Raw genomic sequence first — 15,652 nt, forward strand, 5'->3', positions numbered from 1 at the left:
ATACACCTCCCCTTTAAGAGGTGTGGCCTAGCTTCAAGCAGTGCTGGGAAGTAATAATTTTGGGCCGCCTTCAAATTCATATAGCCAATGAACAACACAGTTAGTACTGGCTGCTAACTGTAGAAGGTCTTTATGGAGGCAGCTCAAAGATGTTGTTTTCAGGAGATATCCAGTTTAGGCCCCTGTGTCTCCTCCCTTACTGACTGCACTGAATGGGATCCCAGTATCTTCATCCCCTTCTTCTCCTACTACATTAATAGAAATGGATAAATAAACTTGCATTTACGCAGCACATATCAAGTTTGCCAGATCCCCTCCCTCCAAGTTTTTTTTTTACAGTCAATTAACTACTTTGAACGTAGTTGTTTTAAAGGCAAACATTGCAGTCAATTCTTAGACATCAAGACCACACAAGCAGCAATGAGATCAACGACAAGTTAATCTGCTTCTTTTTGTGTTGGTCATACATGTTTCCTTGCTCCATAAATAATACCATGGGATCTTTTATATTGACTTGAAAAGATATTTGGTGCCCCAGTTTAATTCTGCATTTGAAACTTCCACCAGTGAGTACCAATCTTGGCACATCGATACAATCAGAAGTTCAAGCCCTACCTTAGGACTGAATTCTAAAATTCAGGCTGACACTGCAGTGCTAAGAAAGTGCTGCACCGTGGGAGGTGCCATCTTTCAGATGAAGTATTGAACTGCGACCCTCTCTACCTGCTCAGGTGGGATTAAAAGTTTTATGGCACTATTTCACCATGGACTGAATCGATGGCCCAAATGGTCTCCCTCTGTCGTGCAATGACTATCTAAAGAACAGCAGGTGTGTTTCAATGATGCCCTGGTCAATGTCTACTAAAAAAATCAAATGGTCAGTTACCTCACTCATTTATCAATCCTTCTCTACAGAAATTGGGTGTCATGTTTGTCTACATTATTACATTAAAAAATTTTGTTTTGGCTGTGGGGTGCTTTGAGACATTGTGACATTCCAAAAGCAGTTATATAATTTCAAGATCTTTCTTTTACTCAATACTGCACTGAAATGTCAGCCTAGATTATATGTTCAAAGCCAGGAACAGTGGTTGAACCCATTAATTTTTGATTAAGAAAGCCACCACTAAGCCAAGACTGAAACTTGGCTCAGTGATACCAGTTGTACCTTTCCCTGAAACTTGTCATTCATGGGAATTATGTACCAATTATTCCTCTAGGAGAACAGAAAGCTTGTGATTTTCAAGCACAGACAGGTTTATTTTGCAACTATTGGTACACTATAGCTTCTCTTATAGCGTTTCCATAGCACAACATATTGCCTTAAGGAGTTTACCTGAATTACAGGATTTTGCAGGCAAATACTTTACTTCTACAGTGTGAAGAAGTTTCGATAGTGGGGTGTTACAGCATGTTTAGTCTTACTGTATAGATCTTTAGTGTTAACAACAGATGAGTAGCAGCTTGCTGCCATCACATTTAACTTTGCTGACCTTGTGAGGTTGTTAAACTTTTTTCTGCACTAAGGAAGAGCTTTTCAGGGTTAGGGAGTATCCACCTAAAGTCTGCATGATTTCCTTTTGTTTAAAACTGTTATAAACAATTTAGAGGAAGAAATTGTGTCTGAAATCTCCAAAATTTCAGAGAACACAAATTTGAGAGCAATGGCAAATGATGAATATCACCATGAAACCATGCATGAAGTCGGACTTGGTGAGCTGGATCAGTGTGAGGAGGAACTGAATATATAGGAAAATGTATGGTTATGGAATTTGGCCAAAGAAAGGTTGAAGTGAATAATGTATTCTAAATGTGAATCCAGCTAAGACATTAAACTGATACTCTTCTGCCCTCTTGTATGGATGTAAAATATCCCATTGGCATTACTCAAAGTTGCCAGGAGAGTCACACTTTATAATTCTGGTTAATATTTATTCATCAATCAAAAACACTAAAAGAAATTACTTAGTCATTTATCTCATTGTTTTTTTTCTGGGACTTGGCTCTGTACAAACTGGGTGCTGTGCTACTCTATAATACAACACCAATTCTGTTTCAAAAATACTTCATTGAGTATTTCATTGACTGTGAAGTGCTTTGGGATGTCCTGAAATTGTGAAAGGTGCCATATAAATGTTGATCTTTCTTTTTTCCCTAATTTAGTCAGTAGGTGAAGCTTTCACAAGCTTCTTTGGCAAGAAATCAATTTTATAAAAGGGTTATATAATGGTATACACTTGGCAAAATGAGAGTTTGATTTTTAGCAATGACATTTGGATTTACATTGGCACATTGGTATAGAAATAGCTTTGTGCATGTATAATTTGATTTCTTTTTGTTAACTGCAGGTTGTAACTCCTGGAATGAGTGCAAATCCACGCAAAGGTCCACTGCAGCCAATGACACTTAGCTCTACCGAGGGAGCTGATATTCCTATTTATTTATTTGAGGTAACACTCTTATAATTTTGGTTGAAAGTGTTGCTAATCATATAAGAATAGATGTAAACAGATAATACTAAGTAAAAGGGTTAAAATTTAATGTAAAAAGTAAGTAAATATGTTTGCTGGCAGTGAGGAGCTGACATGCTGTCCAACTCAGCTATGATGTGGAGATGCCGGCGTTGGACTGGGGTAAACACAGTAGGAAGTCTCACAACACCAGGTTAAAGTCCAACAGGTTTATTTGGTAGCAAAAGCCACTAGCTTTCGGAGCGCTGCCCCTTCATCAGGTGAGTGGGAGTTCTGTTCACAAACAGGGCATATAAAGACACAAACTCAATTTACACAATAATGGTTGGAATGCGAGTCTTTACAGGTAATCAAGTCTCAAAGGTACAGACAATGTGAGTGGAGAGAGGGTTAAGCACAGGTTAAAGAGATGTGTATTGTCTCCAGACAGGACAGTTAGTGAGATTTTGCGAGCCCAGGCAAGTCGTGGGGGTTGCAGATAGTGTGACATGAACCCAAGATCCCGGTTGAGGCTGTCTTCATGTGTGTGGAACCTGTCTATCAAGTTGGCTAACTGATAGCCAAGTTCCGCACACATGAGGACGGCCTCAACCGGGATCTTGGGTTCATGTCACACTATCTGTAACTCCCACGACTTGCCTGGGCTCGCAAAATCTCACTAAGTGTCCTGGTTGGAGACAATACACATCTCTTTAACCTGTGCTTAACTCTCTCTCCATTCACATTGTCTGTACCTTTAAGACTTGATTACCTGTAAAGACTCGCATTCCAACCATTATTGTGTAAATGGAGTTTGTGTCTTTATATGCCCTGTTTGGGAACAGAACTCCCACTCACCTGATGAAGGGGCAGCGCTCCGAAAGCTAGTGGCTTGTGCTACCAAATAAACCTGTTGGACTTTAACCTGGTGTTGTGAGACTTCCAACTCAACTAAACCAGACCCCACTTCCAAAACTACATCCCTTACTTTCCTTGTGCTTTGTGCCACCACATATCACTTTCTCATCCATACTATTTGTGCTGCCTTAGGTGAGTGCCTGGGTTCCTGAATCCAATGCAAAGGGTGAGTAACTGGGTGGGTGAGCCATTGCAAGTGTTTCTAAAGATATGATAGGACTGAATGTAAATTGGAGGATGTGAGTGGGAGGTGGTGGCGTAGTGGTATTGCCACCTGATTAGTAATCCAGAGGCCCAGGCCAATGCTCTGGGGACCCGATTCATATCTGCTGGTGGAAATCAAATTTAATTAATAAAAATCTGGAATTAAAAGGTAAGAGTGAAACCATTATCAGTTGTCATAAAAACACATGTGGTTCACTAATGTCCTTTAGGGAAGGAAATCTGACATCCTACATGTGACTCCAGACCCATAGCAATGTGATTGACTCTTAAATGGCCTATCGATCTGCCACAAAATCTTAAAAAGGAATGACACTGGACAGACTCACAGCCACCTGCATGTTCCTCTCCAAGCCACTCACCATCCTGACTTGGAAATATATCACCATTCCTTCACTGTCTCTGGGTCAATATACCAGAATTCCCTTGCAAACGGCACTGTGGGTGTACTTACATCACAAGGACTGCAATGTTTCACTGCACCTTCTCAACAGTAGTTAGGGATGGGCAATAAGTGGTGCCCTACTCAGCGACACCCACATCCCATGAAATAATTTTTAAAAAGTGTCAGTAGAGATGCTGTGTGAGTGCACGTGCTCTGCACTGACCTGCCATGCTGCACACCGATTGAAAGGGGTTTACCCATAATCTCATGGTTATAGCTTCATACCATCGGCCTCCTCAATCAAGCACATATGTCAGTACAGTTCCTCTTGTACTATACAGGATTACTATTGCAACAATGCAATGGCAGCACGGTGGCACAGTGGTTAGCACTGCTGCCTCACAGCGCCAGGGACCCGGGTTCGATTCCCAGCTTGGGTCACTGTTTGTGCGGAGTCTACGCATGTTGCATGGGTTTCCTCCGGGTGCCCCGGTTTCCTCCCACAGTTCGAATGACGTGCTGGTTAGATGCATTGGCCATGCTAAATACTCCCTCAGTGTACCCTGAACAGACATCGGAGAGATAGGGGATTTTCACAGTAACTTCATTGCAGTGTTAATGTAAGCCTACTTGCGACACTAATAAATAAACGTAATTAATAATCAGCAGGGTAGAAAAAACCTGGCTCATGTTGAACTGAACCCAGCTCACATTCCCTATTAGTGGATGGACAATCTAATGCTTGGTGAAGACTGCTTCGCAATGAGAGGAAGAGTCAACATTGTGGTTATAAACACTTGGCCAGTAATGCCTGTGGAAAATTTTATGACAGTGGTTTAAAACCCAAAACGGTCAGCAGAATCATAAGAACTCCAATATTTTGTTCTTTCAAGATCTTCTGCATTGTCTTGTAGATAGCAGTCTCTAGAAAAAAACACTAGCACTGTTATCCGTGGAGTTCTTTGAACAGCATTATTTCTTAATCAGCTACTTTGTGGATGTCTTACAAGGAAAGCGATTACTGATGAAGAGACTGGGGAACAACAAAAAGTGAATGACTTCACAAACTCACTGAAATCTCCACATCATCCGGACTTGCGAGGCCTTTTATGGGCTTTGCTTCCATTTCATGTGGGGTCAAATACCGGATACTGGAATGTCCTTCTCCTATACCTGGTATTGCCTAGAACTCTGCACAAAGACTGTATAGTGTTAATCAGCTGATGTCACAAGTAGTTAACATTCATGCATTTCCACTCTGCTGTGTTAAACTGAGCAGATCTTTATTTTGATCATTATTTTATAATTTCAGGAGACTATGCCAAAATGTCGTGCCCTAAGTGTTCCAGATCAGCTAAATTGACATAGACCAAAGAACCACCCTACAGCTTTCCTGAGTAACACAATGGGCTGGATTTTACACTCCCTCACCAATGGGTTTGAAGGCGGGGAGCTTGTTAAAAACTTTGGAAAATGCAGTGCATGGCCTGCCTGCAACTTTAGCTGTGTCCGACATAGACAAAGGGAGGGACCTCCTTTGCATCTCCCTTGGGTCCATCAGAGCTCCCTCCAACCTCGGCTCCTATTTCCCCCTTTACCCTCACTGCCAAGCTTTTCAAACTCAACCCCCCATAACCTCTTCAACCGGGCCTTCCAGCCTTGCCCCGGTGATACCCTGGACTTATCTGTCACTTTGGGTTCAAAATGCTCCTCTTCATCAGAATTGGTTGTAGTCCCAGCACTGACCACTGCTTAAACCTGGCGCTGCCGGGACTACAGAGCTGCTGCCCACCTGATTGGCTGGCAGCTCTCTCAGGTGGGTCTGCCTCCCAAGATAGGATGGATATCTTGCTTTAAAGCAAGCAATGCTGCTCCCAGCGTTTTGCTGAAGGGCGGCACTCATGCTGGTGAATGGGCTCCCCCCAACTTTTTACCAGAGGGTCGGGCACCAAGGCACCCTGTAAAATTCAACCAATTATCTACTAAGCTACTAGTGCAAATACAATAGAATTTTACTTTAATTGTTTGTGCTATCGATGCCAGAGTAAGCTAACCCTCGACTGCGCATTTGATGATGATGCACACAAACTAAGCCTGGTGTTTAATTTCCTTTCATCATAGTTTACAGCCAGCAACAACGCCGTGAAGTTGTTTAAAGTTATTGGTGAAACATACGGAAAGTTCTTCATTTTAGATAGCTGGTTGGTTTGCAACATGACCCTGGACCGTGAAGAACAAGCATCTTACAAGTTACAAGTAAGCAGAAAGTAGAAGAAAATTCCAATCACTGCAACATTGTCTTATGTCATTGGGCATGTAAAAGTAGAAGCTGTTGTGAGACCAATTAAGAATCTTTGTGACTAAGGGCACCGAATAACAACCTTTGCCCTTACAACCATTAAAACCTGCCTCAAAGAAGAGAAGGGTTGGCTACTGCTCTCTGGCAAGGGATCACCAGTTGTTGATGGGTGGCTTCAGGGTCAGTGGAGGGTAAACTGCTCAGGTTGTATCTAGCAGGTATTGCAAATTGCTCTTTGCACTATGTAGCCACCAGTTCGGGGATGATGCGAAAATTGGTAGGGTGGTAAATAGTGAGGAGGATAGCCTTAGATTACAGGAGGATGTAGATGGGCTGGTCAGATGGGGTGATGAGTGGAGAGTTTTAGTTATGAAGAGAGATTGGACAGACTGGGGAGAGAGAATTGAGCCAGTGTTCCAGGTCTGGATGACCCTTCGTCAGATGCTGTCAGACCTGCTGAGATTCTGCAGCATTTTCTGTTTTTGTTTCAGATTCCAGCATCTGCAGTATTTTTGGATAGACTGGGGTTGTTTACCTTGAAGTAGAGAAAACTGAGGGGGGGGGACAAGATTGAGATGTATAAAATTATGAGGGGCATAGATCAATGACCAGAGGACATAGATTTAAGGTAAGGGACAGGAGGTTTACAGGGGATGTGAGGAAAAACCTCTTCATCCAAAGGGTGGTGGGAGTTTGGAACTCACTGCCTGAAAGGGTATGTTAAGAGACAGAGAGCTTCTTAACATACAAGAAGTATTTAGATGTGCTCTTGCAATGCCAAGGCATATAAGGCCATGGGCCAAGTGCTGGAAAATAGGGTTAGAATAGTTGGTTGACTAAAGGGCCTTAATCTGTGCTGTATAGCTCTATAACTCTGACCTCCGGCATGACCCCTGAGGCCTGTGAATTAATGAGATGATTCCAGGAAATCCAATGATATCAATATGAAGATTACACAAAAAACCACTCATGGCAAGCTTCTTTTTTTTACAAAGCGAGTTTTACACATCTGTTTAAATCATAGAAGATCTAAAACATGGAAAATTGTCTTTATAATTCATTGTAAAGGGCATTGTGATAGTTGCGTCAGTGATTATACAGTTTATGCAGAATGCAATGCTGAAATTTAAATGCAGGGCAATTTTTTTTTCAATTAAAAATTGAGAACTTTGTGTAGCTGCAAGCAACACTTTAGAAAAGCAAGAGACAGGACACCATTTTGAATTAAAACTTTGAACTCATCCTGACAATAGACCTTTGCTTCAGATGGGAAGTCACAGTGTCATTTTTTTGAATGTTAGATTATAATGCAAAATTAATGCCCTGTGCAACTAATAAGATCAATTGAGATTATTTTGAGGCAGTAATTGGCCGTATGAAAACTGAAGTTTTCAACTGTAATAATAAAATAGACATGTGCATTTAGATAGTACCTAATTAAACATCTGTAGATATTTTGCCCAATCAATTATGATTTGGAGTGCAGTAAATGTCATTATGTATAGAGCAAGCATGCAGGTGCAGCAAGATGCTATGAAGGCACATGGTAAATTGGCAATCATTGCAAGAGGACTTGAGTGCGAGAGCAAGGATGTTTTACTGCAACTGTACAAGGCCTTGGTGAGACCACACTTGGAGTATTGTGAGTGCAGTTTTGCTCTTTGCCTAAGAAAATATATACTCGCCATGGAGAGAGTGCCGTGAAAGTTCACTGGACTGATTCCAGGGATGGCTGGTTTGTTGTATGAGGAGAGATTGGGCCAACTAGACCTGTATTCACTGGAGTTTAGAAGAAGAATGAGAGGGTATCTCATTGAAACATATAAAATTCTGACAGAGCTAGACTGACTAGGTGGGGGGGGGGGGGGGGGGGGGGGGATGGGGTGGGGGGAGAGTGGTGGTGGTGGTTCTGCGGCTGAGGTCTACAACAAAGGGTCGAGGTCCCTGGATATGGGGTAGGCCAAAATATCCCACAGTGCATCTTGTAGATAGTGCACACTGCTGCCATTTTATATGGCTGGTAGAGGGAGTGAGGGTATGAAGTAGTGGATGGGGTGTCAGTCATATAATCACTTTGTCCTGGATGATGTTGAGCTTCTTGTGTGTTATTGGAGTAGTTATTCCATCAAACTCCTGACTTGTGCCTTGTAGATGGTGGTAAAGCTTTGGGGAGTCAGAAGGTGAGTTACTCCGCACAGAATTCCTAATATCTGAGCCTCTTGTAGCCACAGTTTGTATATATTTGGCCGTTCAGTTTCTGGTCAATGGTAACCCCCAGGATGTTGTTAATGGGGGATTCCACAATGTTAATGCTATTGAATATCAAGGGGAGATTATTAGATTCTCTCGCGTTGGAGTTGATAATTGTCTGGCATTTGTGTGGTATGAATGTAACTTGCCACTTATCAACCCAATTCTGAATATTGTATAGGTCTTAATGCTGATGGACACAGACTGCTTCAGTATCTGAGGAGTTGTGAATGATGCTGAACATTATGCAATCAATAAAAATCTCAGCTTCTGACCATGCGATGGAGGGAAGGTCATTGATGAAGCAGCTGAAGGTAGTTGGGCCAGGGTCATTTCTCTCAGGACTCCTGTAAGGCTATCTCAGTGCTGAGGTGATCAGTTTTGAACAATCTTTAGGCTGGGTGTATATATTTATAGTTAAAACTTTAAAAGGGATCCAGCAGCAGGAAAACATGTCCTGATTATATAGATTTGTAAAGACTGTGGTCCTAGATATTGTAGATAAAGGGCAGGAGAGTGGAACTAAGTGAACAGCTTTCCAAGGCACTTAGTGCTGGAGTGACAGATTTGAACTTTATGCTTTAATCAATTGGTAAATAGAAGGATTTAACTTTGTTAATCATTGTTGTCTTTGGTTTCTTTGTTTTTAGATAGTGGGCGTAAATGAAAATGATGAGACATTTGAAGGACCTGAATTTGTGAATATTAAAGTTGGTGATGTAAATGACAATGCACCTACCTTCACAAAAGTAGAATATACCGGAGTTGTACGCCAGAATTCCAGGCCTGGTACGTAACAGGTTGATAACTTACGGTACAATCATAAATTCTGATAAAGCCGCTCTGCTGTTGAGAGAGGTGGGGCAGCGAACCGCAGATCCAGTTCTGAATGATGAGGTAAGGTCATTGGTATCCAGCAGAAAAATCCATTTTTGAGCAGCATTGAAGGCAAGTCATACTGAAAACCATAACTGCACTCAGATTGGAGCCAATGAGGATCATTTATCCCTTCCGGAATCAATTAACTTTTGCTGCAAGATGAACTGGGTCTTTTGTGAGACTTCCGAGAGTTACAAAGGTTGTACTGAGGCATAGTGGTGGGGATTATAAGAGACTTGTATATAAATTTGGTAACCCCCTGCATGGTGATAATGGGGGAATTATTTAATGATAATGCCATTGAATATCAAGGGGGATATTCATGCCTCAGGGGTGCAAGGCATGCCCAATTGATGGGGCTGCTGGTGTCATGGGAGGGCAGGGGGGGGAGGGGGCATGTGGGGGAGTTGTGGAGGTGAAATAAACCCCATCAAACCTCCCCCATAAGAAACATTTACTTGAATCACGCTGGGGCGATCCACCACAGTCGCACTCAGGAACTGATTGGAATATTGATCCCAATGTTTTTATTTAAAGAGATAGTAAAGATAATGGTGTTGGGACACTTCCTTGGATGGAATGTTCATTTTTTTTACTTGATTGGTCATTGGTTATCAGCTCTAGAACTTTAAAATGTACACAAATCGCAAATGTCTAATTGCTTCTGAAAGCTTTCTCAATATCAGACAGTGACAAATCACAATGTGATCGACATGATTATTATATATTTTACTTTGTAATGGTTGTGTAAAAAAAAATAAGGGCGGCATGGACAAGTTGGGCTGATGGGCCCGTTTCCAGGCTGTGAACCTCTATGACTCTGTGGGCCAGATTTTACCAAAACTTCGTGCCCGTTTTTGGGTGCGAAATCACGGTAGAGTTGGGCGCGGGCCTATATCGCGATCTGCACCCGATTCTGAACAGATCGCGGCTTTACCGACACCCGATTCAGGTGCGGGTCCGGCCTGTGCCCGAATCGGGCGGCCCGACGATTTAAATGCATTAGCATGCATTTAAATCGACTTAATGAGCCGCGTGCCCAACCCTACCGCCAAATCCCACTTTACTGTCTTCTGGCCCGTTCCGGATCCGCGCTTTTAACGACCTGAAGAATAAAAGTCCGAAGCGGATTTCTACTCTGCAGGGGAACCTCCGAAGCCCTCTCTGCCCTTGTGAAGTCACCATCCTCCTCGACCATCCTTCGCGGACCCCCCCGCTAACCACCCCGGCAGACCCCCCCCCCTCCCTCCCGGGATCGGACCTCCCTGGGAGGCAGGCCCCCCTCGGCAGAGCACACCCCCAACCTACCTCGATCACTGGTCTCCCTCCACCATCCTTCCGTTAGCAAGATAAGCTGTATGTTCCTCAGCTAGATCCACTTTGGTCACCACAAAGATGGTCCTTCTGCCTTGTGGGTCCATCTGGCTCAGCAAGCCAGTTACAATACTGCGTTCAGCATCTACTGAACCATCTTGGATACAAAGGATAATGAATGGTACTGGTCGATCATCCTGGTGTTATCAGTACTGTAACATCAGGAATGGCTGCCGACACCAAGGATATAATTTTTAGCATAAGCAAGGCTTACATGCAGAACCCTAATGCCATTATCCTTTGTATCCAAGATGGTTCAGTAGATGCTGAACGCAGTATTGTAACTGACTTGGTGAGCCAGATGGACCCGTCACACCCCCTCTCCTCGGCCCCCCCCCCCCCCCCCCCCCCACCCCCCCGACCCCCAGATGATTTGGGTCAGAGAGCTTTTGGGTCTCTGCTTTCTTCTCCCTGCCCGGGCGCGCTGCTTTGGATTTTCTTTCAGAGCTCCGATCGGTCCGGCAGCGCTAAGCCCCACCCACAGCACGAATCGGACCGGACCGGAGCCGGCAAAAAGCGTATGGACACGCTGGAAAGAGGATTCCAGGCTCGGATCTATTTGACGCCTAGATTCGGCACTTAGACTAATAATGGTAAAATCAGGCCCTATAACTGAAGTCTCTTATCCGTGAAACCAGTTTCGTTAATCTTTTCTAAATTCTCTCCATTGCCTTCAAAGTCTCCCTAAAGTGTGGTGCCCATAATTGGACACAATACTCCAGTATTCACAATAACTTCCCTGCTTTTGTACTTCCATGCCTCAATTTATAAATTCCAGGTCCTGTATGCCTATATCACCTTCTCAACCTGCTCAGACGTCTTTAACAAATTATGAATGTATAGCCCTGTGACCTTCTGCTCCTGCAGCCCCTTTAGGTCGTGGCCTTTACTTTATATTGCCTTAACTTGGCCTTCCAACCAAAATGTCTCACTTCACACTTCTTTGCATTAAATTTCATCTGCCATGTTTCTGTCTGTCCCACCAAACTATTCTTGTCCTCTTGAAGTCTAACACTATCACTATCCTTCTCACAGTTCACAATACTTCCATGTTTTGTGCCTGAAAAATTTGTGAAATTATGCCCTGCATACCCAAGTCCAGGTCATTAATAAAGATTAAGAAAAGCAATGGTCCGAATAACGCCCCCTGGGAAATCCCACTATAACTGTCCTCCAGTCTGATAAAGAACTATTCACCACTGCTCTCTGTTTTCTGTCACTTAGCCAACTTTGTATGTGTGCTGCCTTCTATTCCATAGGCTTTAACTTTGCTAATAAGTCTGTTATGTGGAGTTTCATCAAATGCTTTTTCGGAATCTATGGCTGGAATTTTCCAACTGTTCACGCCCCGCCTCTGCTGAAAGTGAGGGCAGAGAATTTGACAATCAGCCAAGTCTCCATTCACTGTCAGCAGGATCGGAGAATCCCACGGGCGTGAACGGCCGGAGAATTCTGGCCTATATGTATATAAGTAACAAGACCAAATGATCATGATCAGCCCTGTCTGCTCTTTCATCAAAAAACAAATCTATGTTGCTTTCTTTAATTAATTATATTTGGGGCAGTGGTTATTAATTTTGCTCTGGAGTATTGTTTCTGAAAGCTTTCTCACCACTGGGGATAAATTGACTGGCCTGTAGCTGCAGCATTTATCCTTACATCCTTTTATGAACTGAGGTGTAATATTTGCAAATCCTCAAACAGCTGACACCACCCCTTTATCTCAAGCTACTGAAGATGTAAAGATTTCTTCAACAATTTTCACCCTTGCTCATCTTAGCATCTTCAGATGCTTCTGACCTGGCCTTGATTTCCTCCTTATTAATTTTTAGCCTTTCCAGTGTCTGAATGACACTGACAATGACTTTATTTTCCTTGGTATAGGCAGATGGAAGGCATTCATTTAATACCTCAACTGTGCCGTCTACCTCCCGGCATAAATACCTGTTTTTGCCCCCAACAGCCCTACTCCTTTTACCACTTGTTCATTGTTTATAAGCTGATAGAAGACTTTTGGATTCCCTTTTATTTTTGTCATCTTATACTCTTATTTCATTTCTCACTTCCACTCAGAACGTTCTATATTTAACCTTGTTCTCACTTGCATCTGTACACAATATTCCAGCTGAGGTCTAAATGGTGTCCTAAGTAAGTTCAGCATAACCCCCCTGCTTTTGTAATCTCGTGAAAAGCAAAGAAGCAGGTCATTTCTCCATATCTTCACAACAAGCTGAAGGCTCATAGAATACACTCGGTCGGGTAACGGTACCTCTGTGGTTCTGGGATTTTCTTTTTATTCTTACTTAAGATTTGGGTATCATTGACTAGGTCAGCATCTATTGCCCATCCCGAATTGCCCTTGAGAAAGTGATGGTGAGTCACATTGATGTCCCAGCTCCAGGGACCTGAGTTCAATTCTGGCCTTGGGTGACTGTCTATGTGGAGTTTGAACGTTCTCCCCATGTCAACCTTCTTGAACCTCTGTACTCCATGTGGTCTAGGTACTCCCAGAATACTGTTAGGAAAGGTTATTGACCCAGACAGTGAAGAAATGGTGCTAAATTTCCATGTCAAGATGGTGTGTGGCTTGGAGAGGAACTTGCAGTTGGTGGTGTTCCCATCCATTTGCTACCTTTAGCTTTCTAGAAGTAGTGGTTTGGAAGGTGCTGTTCAAGGAGTCATGGTGTAGTGCTGCTGTGCATCTTGTAGGTGGTTCACATTGCTGCCATTATGCTTTTTCTCTGGAGCGTAGGAGGCTTGGGGGTGATCTTATAGAGCTCTATAAAATAACGAGGGGCATAGATCAGCTAGATAGTCAATATCTTTTCCCAAAGGTAGGGGAGTCTAAAACTAAAGGGCATAGGTTTAAGGTGAGAGGGGAGAGATATAAAAGGGTCCAGAGGGGCAATTTCTTCCCACAAATGGTGGTGAGTGTCTGGAACAAGCTGCCAGATGTAGTAGTAGAGGCGGGTACAATTTTGTCTTTTAAAAAGCATTTAGACAGTTACATGGGTAAGATGGGTTTAGAGGGATATGGGCCAAATGTGGGCAATTGGGACTAGCTTAGAGGTTAAAAAAAGGGGCACATGGATAAGTTGGGCTGAACGGCCTGTTTCCATGCTGTAAACCTCTATGACTCTATGAGTCTATGTAGCGGTGCTGGATGGAGTGAATGCTGAAGGTGGTGGATGTGGTGCCAAATTAATGTGCTGTTTTGCCCTGGATCGTGTCATGTTTCTTGAGTATTGTTGGGGCTGCATTTGTTCAGACAGGTGGAGATTATAGCATCACATTCCTGACTTGTGCCTTGTAGATGATGAATTTGCTTTGGGGGAATCAGGAGGTGTGTTACATCGCCACACAACACCAAGCCTCTGACCTGCTCTTGTAGCCACAGAATTTTTATGGCTGGTTCAGTTCTTTACCTGGTCAATAGTAACCCCAACTGAACTGAAAGCTACCACACTTCCAACCTCCCCTTCCTCTCCTTGAACGTGTTATCGCTTCCCAAATCTGTGACTGGTTTTAGCTGAGTAAACCTGATGCGCGACAATCGAGCACGAGACACAAGGCTTCTGTAATTGAAGGCTTTTATTGTCTAACAATGGAACTATTTAAACACGAGTACACCATTCCAGACTGGAGGGGTCCCGCCTGAGCAGAGGGTCTTATACCTCTCCCAGGAGGCGGGGCCCGACCGGGATGTGCCACAACAGCATCCACCACAGGTATATTAATCCCACAGTGTAAACACCCTAGCCCAACAGCAACATTAGAATAACCCCACAGTGTAAACACCCTAGCCCAACAGCAACATTAGAATAACCCCACAGTGGTAACCAACGATGGTTCACCACAAAACCCATTAATGACCTCAGTGTTGAATTTGACCCTGAGTTGCAAAGAACGTATCCATATTATAATCAAGATTCCACCCCAGGAATATCCCACAGCTCCAACTTTCCCTCAGCTCATCTGCTGCTGAAATCTTGGTCATATCTCTTTTTAATCTCTAGATTTGAATATTCCAATCTGCTCCTGGCTGGCCTTTCATCTTCCACCCTTTATAAACTTGTGCTCATAAAAATCTTTTCTGCACATATCTTAACCTCATCCAAATCACCTATCACTCTTTTAATTGCTGACCTTCACTGTCTCCCTGCCCTCAATTTTAAGAGCCTTTTCATTGCTTTCAAATTCCTACATTGTTCCTCTCTTCCCTACCTGTGTAGCCTCATTAGTCCCAAATCTTCCAAGGTTCCAAATCTCCCCTCTAATTGCATCCCTAATTTTAATCACTCCACCATTTGTGGCTGTGCTCTACATAGAAACATAGAAGATAGGAGCAGGAGGAGGCCATTTGGCCCTTCGAGCCTGCTCCGCCATTCATGTCTGATCGTCCAACTCAATAGCCTAGTCCTGCTTTCTCCCCATAACATTTGATTCCATTCGCCCCAAGTGCTGTATCTAGCCTCCTCTTGAATACATTCAATGTTTTGGCATCAACTACTTCCTGTGGTAATGAATTCTTCCAGCTGCCTAGGTCCTAAGCTCTGGAATTCCCCTTAAAAGAGGCCTAGGTCCTAAGCTCTGGAATTCCCCTTTTAAATCTTTTCACATCTCTTTCTCTTCTTTCAAGATATTCTTAAAAACTACTTCTTCTGTCAAGCTTTTGGACATGTTTCTTGATTTCTCCTTCTATGTCTTGTTGCCGGAAATGTTTTTTTTCCCATGTTGAGCATGTTGGGACATTTTTACTACACGAAGGGGCCGATTTTACCAAATCGGGACTAAGTGCTGGGTCCGGTCGTCAAACGGATCCGCGCCCGGCAGCCGCGCTCCAGCGCACCCCATACGCCTTTTTTTGGCGCCGGT

General features: G+C 43.3%; 1 protein-coding gene across 3 annotated transcripts in view; it reads left to right on the forward strand.

Moving 5' to 3' along the window:
- cdh17 (cadherin 17, LI cadherin (liver-intestine)) overlaps positions 1-15,652 on the forward strand; it is a 111,252-nt gene that overhangs the window by 32,314 nt on the left and 63,286 nt on the right. For all 3 annotated transcript variants that reach the window (XM_078215983.1, XM_078215981.1, XM_078215982.1), the window contains 3 exons: positions 2,349-2,450; positions 6,097-6,231; positions 9,175-9,313. In XM_078215983.1, coding sequence (XP_078072109.1) covers positions 2,349-2,450; positions 6,097-6,231; positions 9,175-9,313 — 376 coding nt within the window. The remainder of the gene's footprint in view (positions 1-2,348; positions 2,451-6,096; positions 6,232-9,174; positions 9,314-15,652) is intronic.

This window comes from Mustelus asterias, chromosome 7 (assembly GCF_964213995.1).
Source record: "Mustelus asterias chromosome 7, sMusAst1.hap1.1, whole genome shotgun sequence".
Classification (NCBI taxonomy): domain Eukaryota; kingdom Metazoa; phylum Chordata; class Chondrichthyes; order Carcharhiniformes; family Triakidae; genus Mustelus; species Mustelus asterias.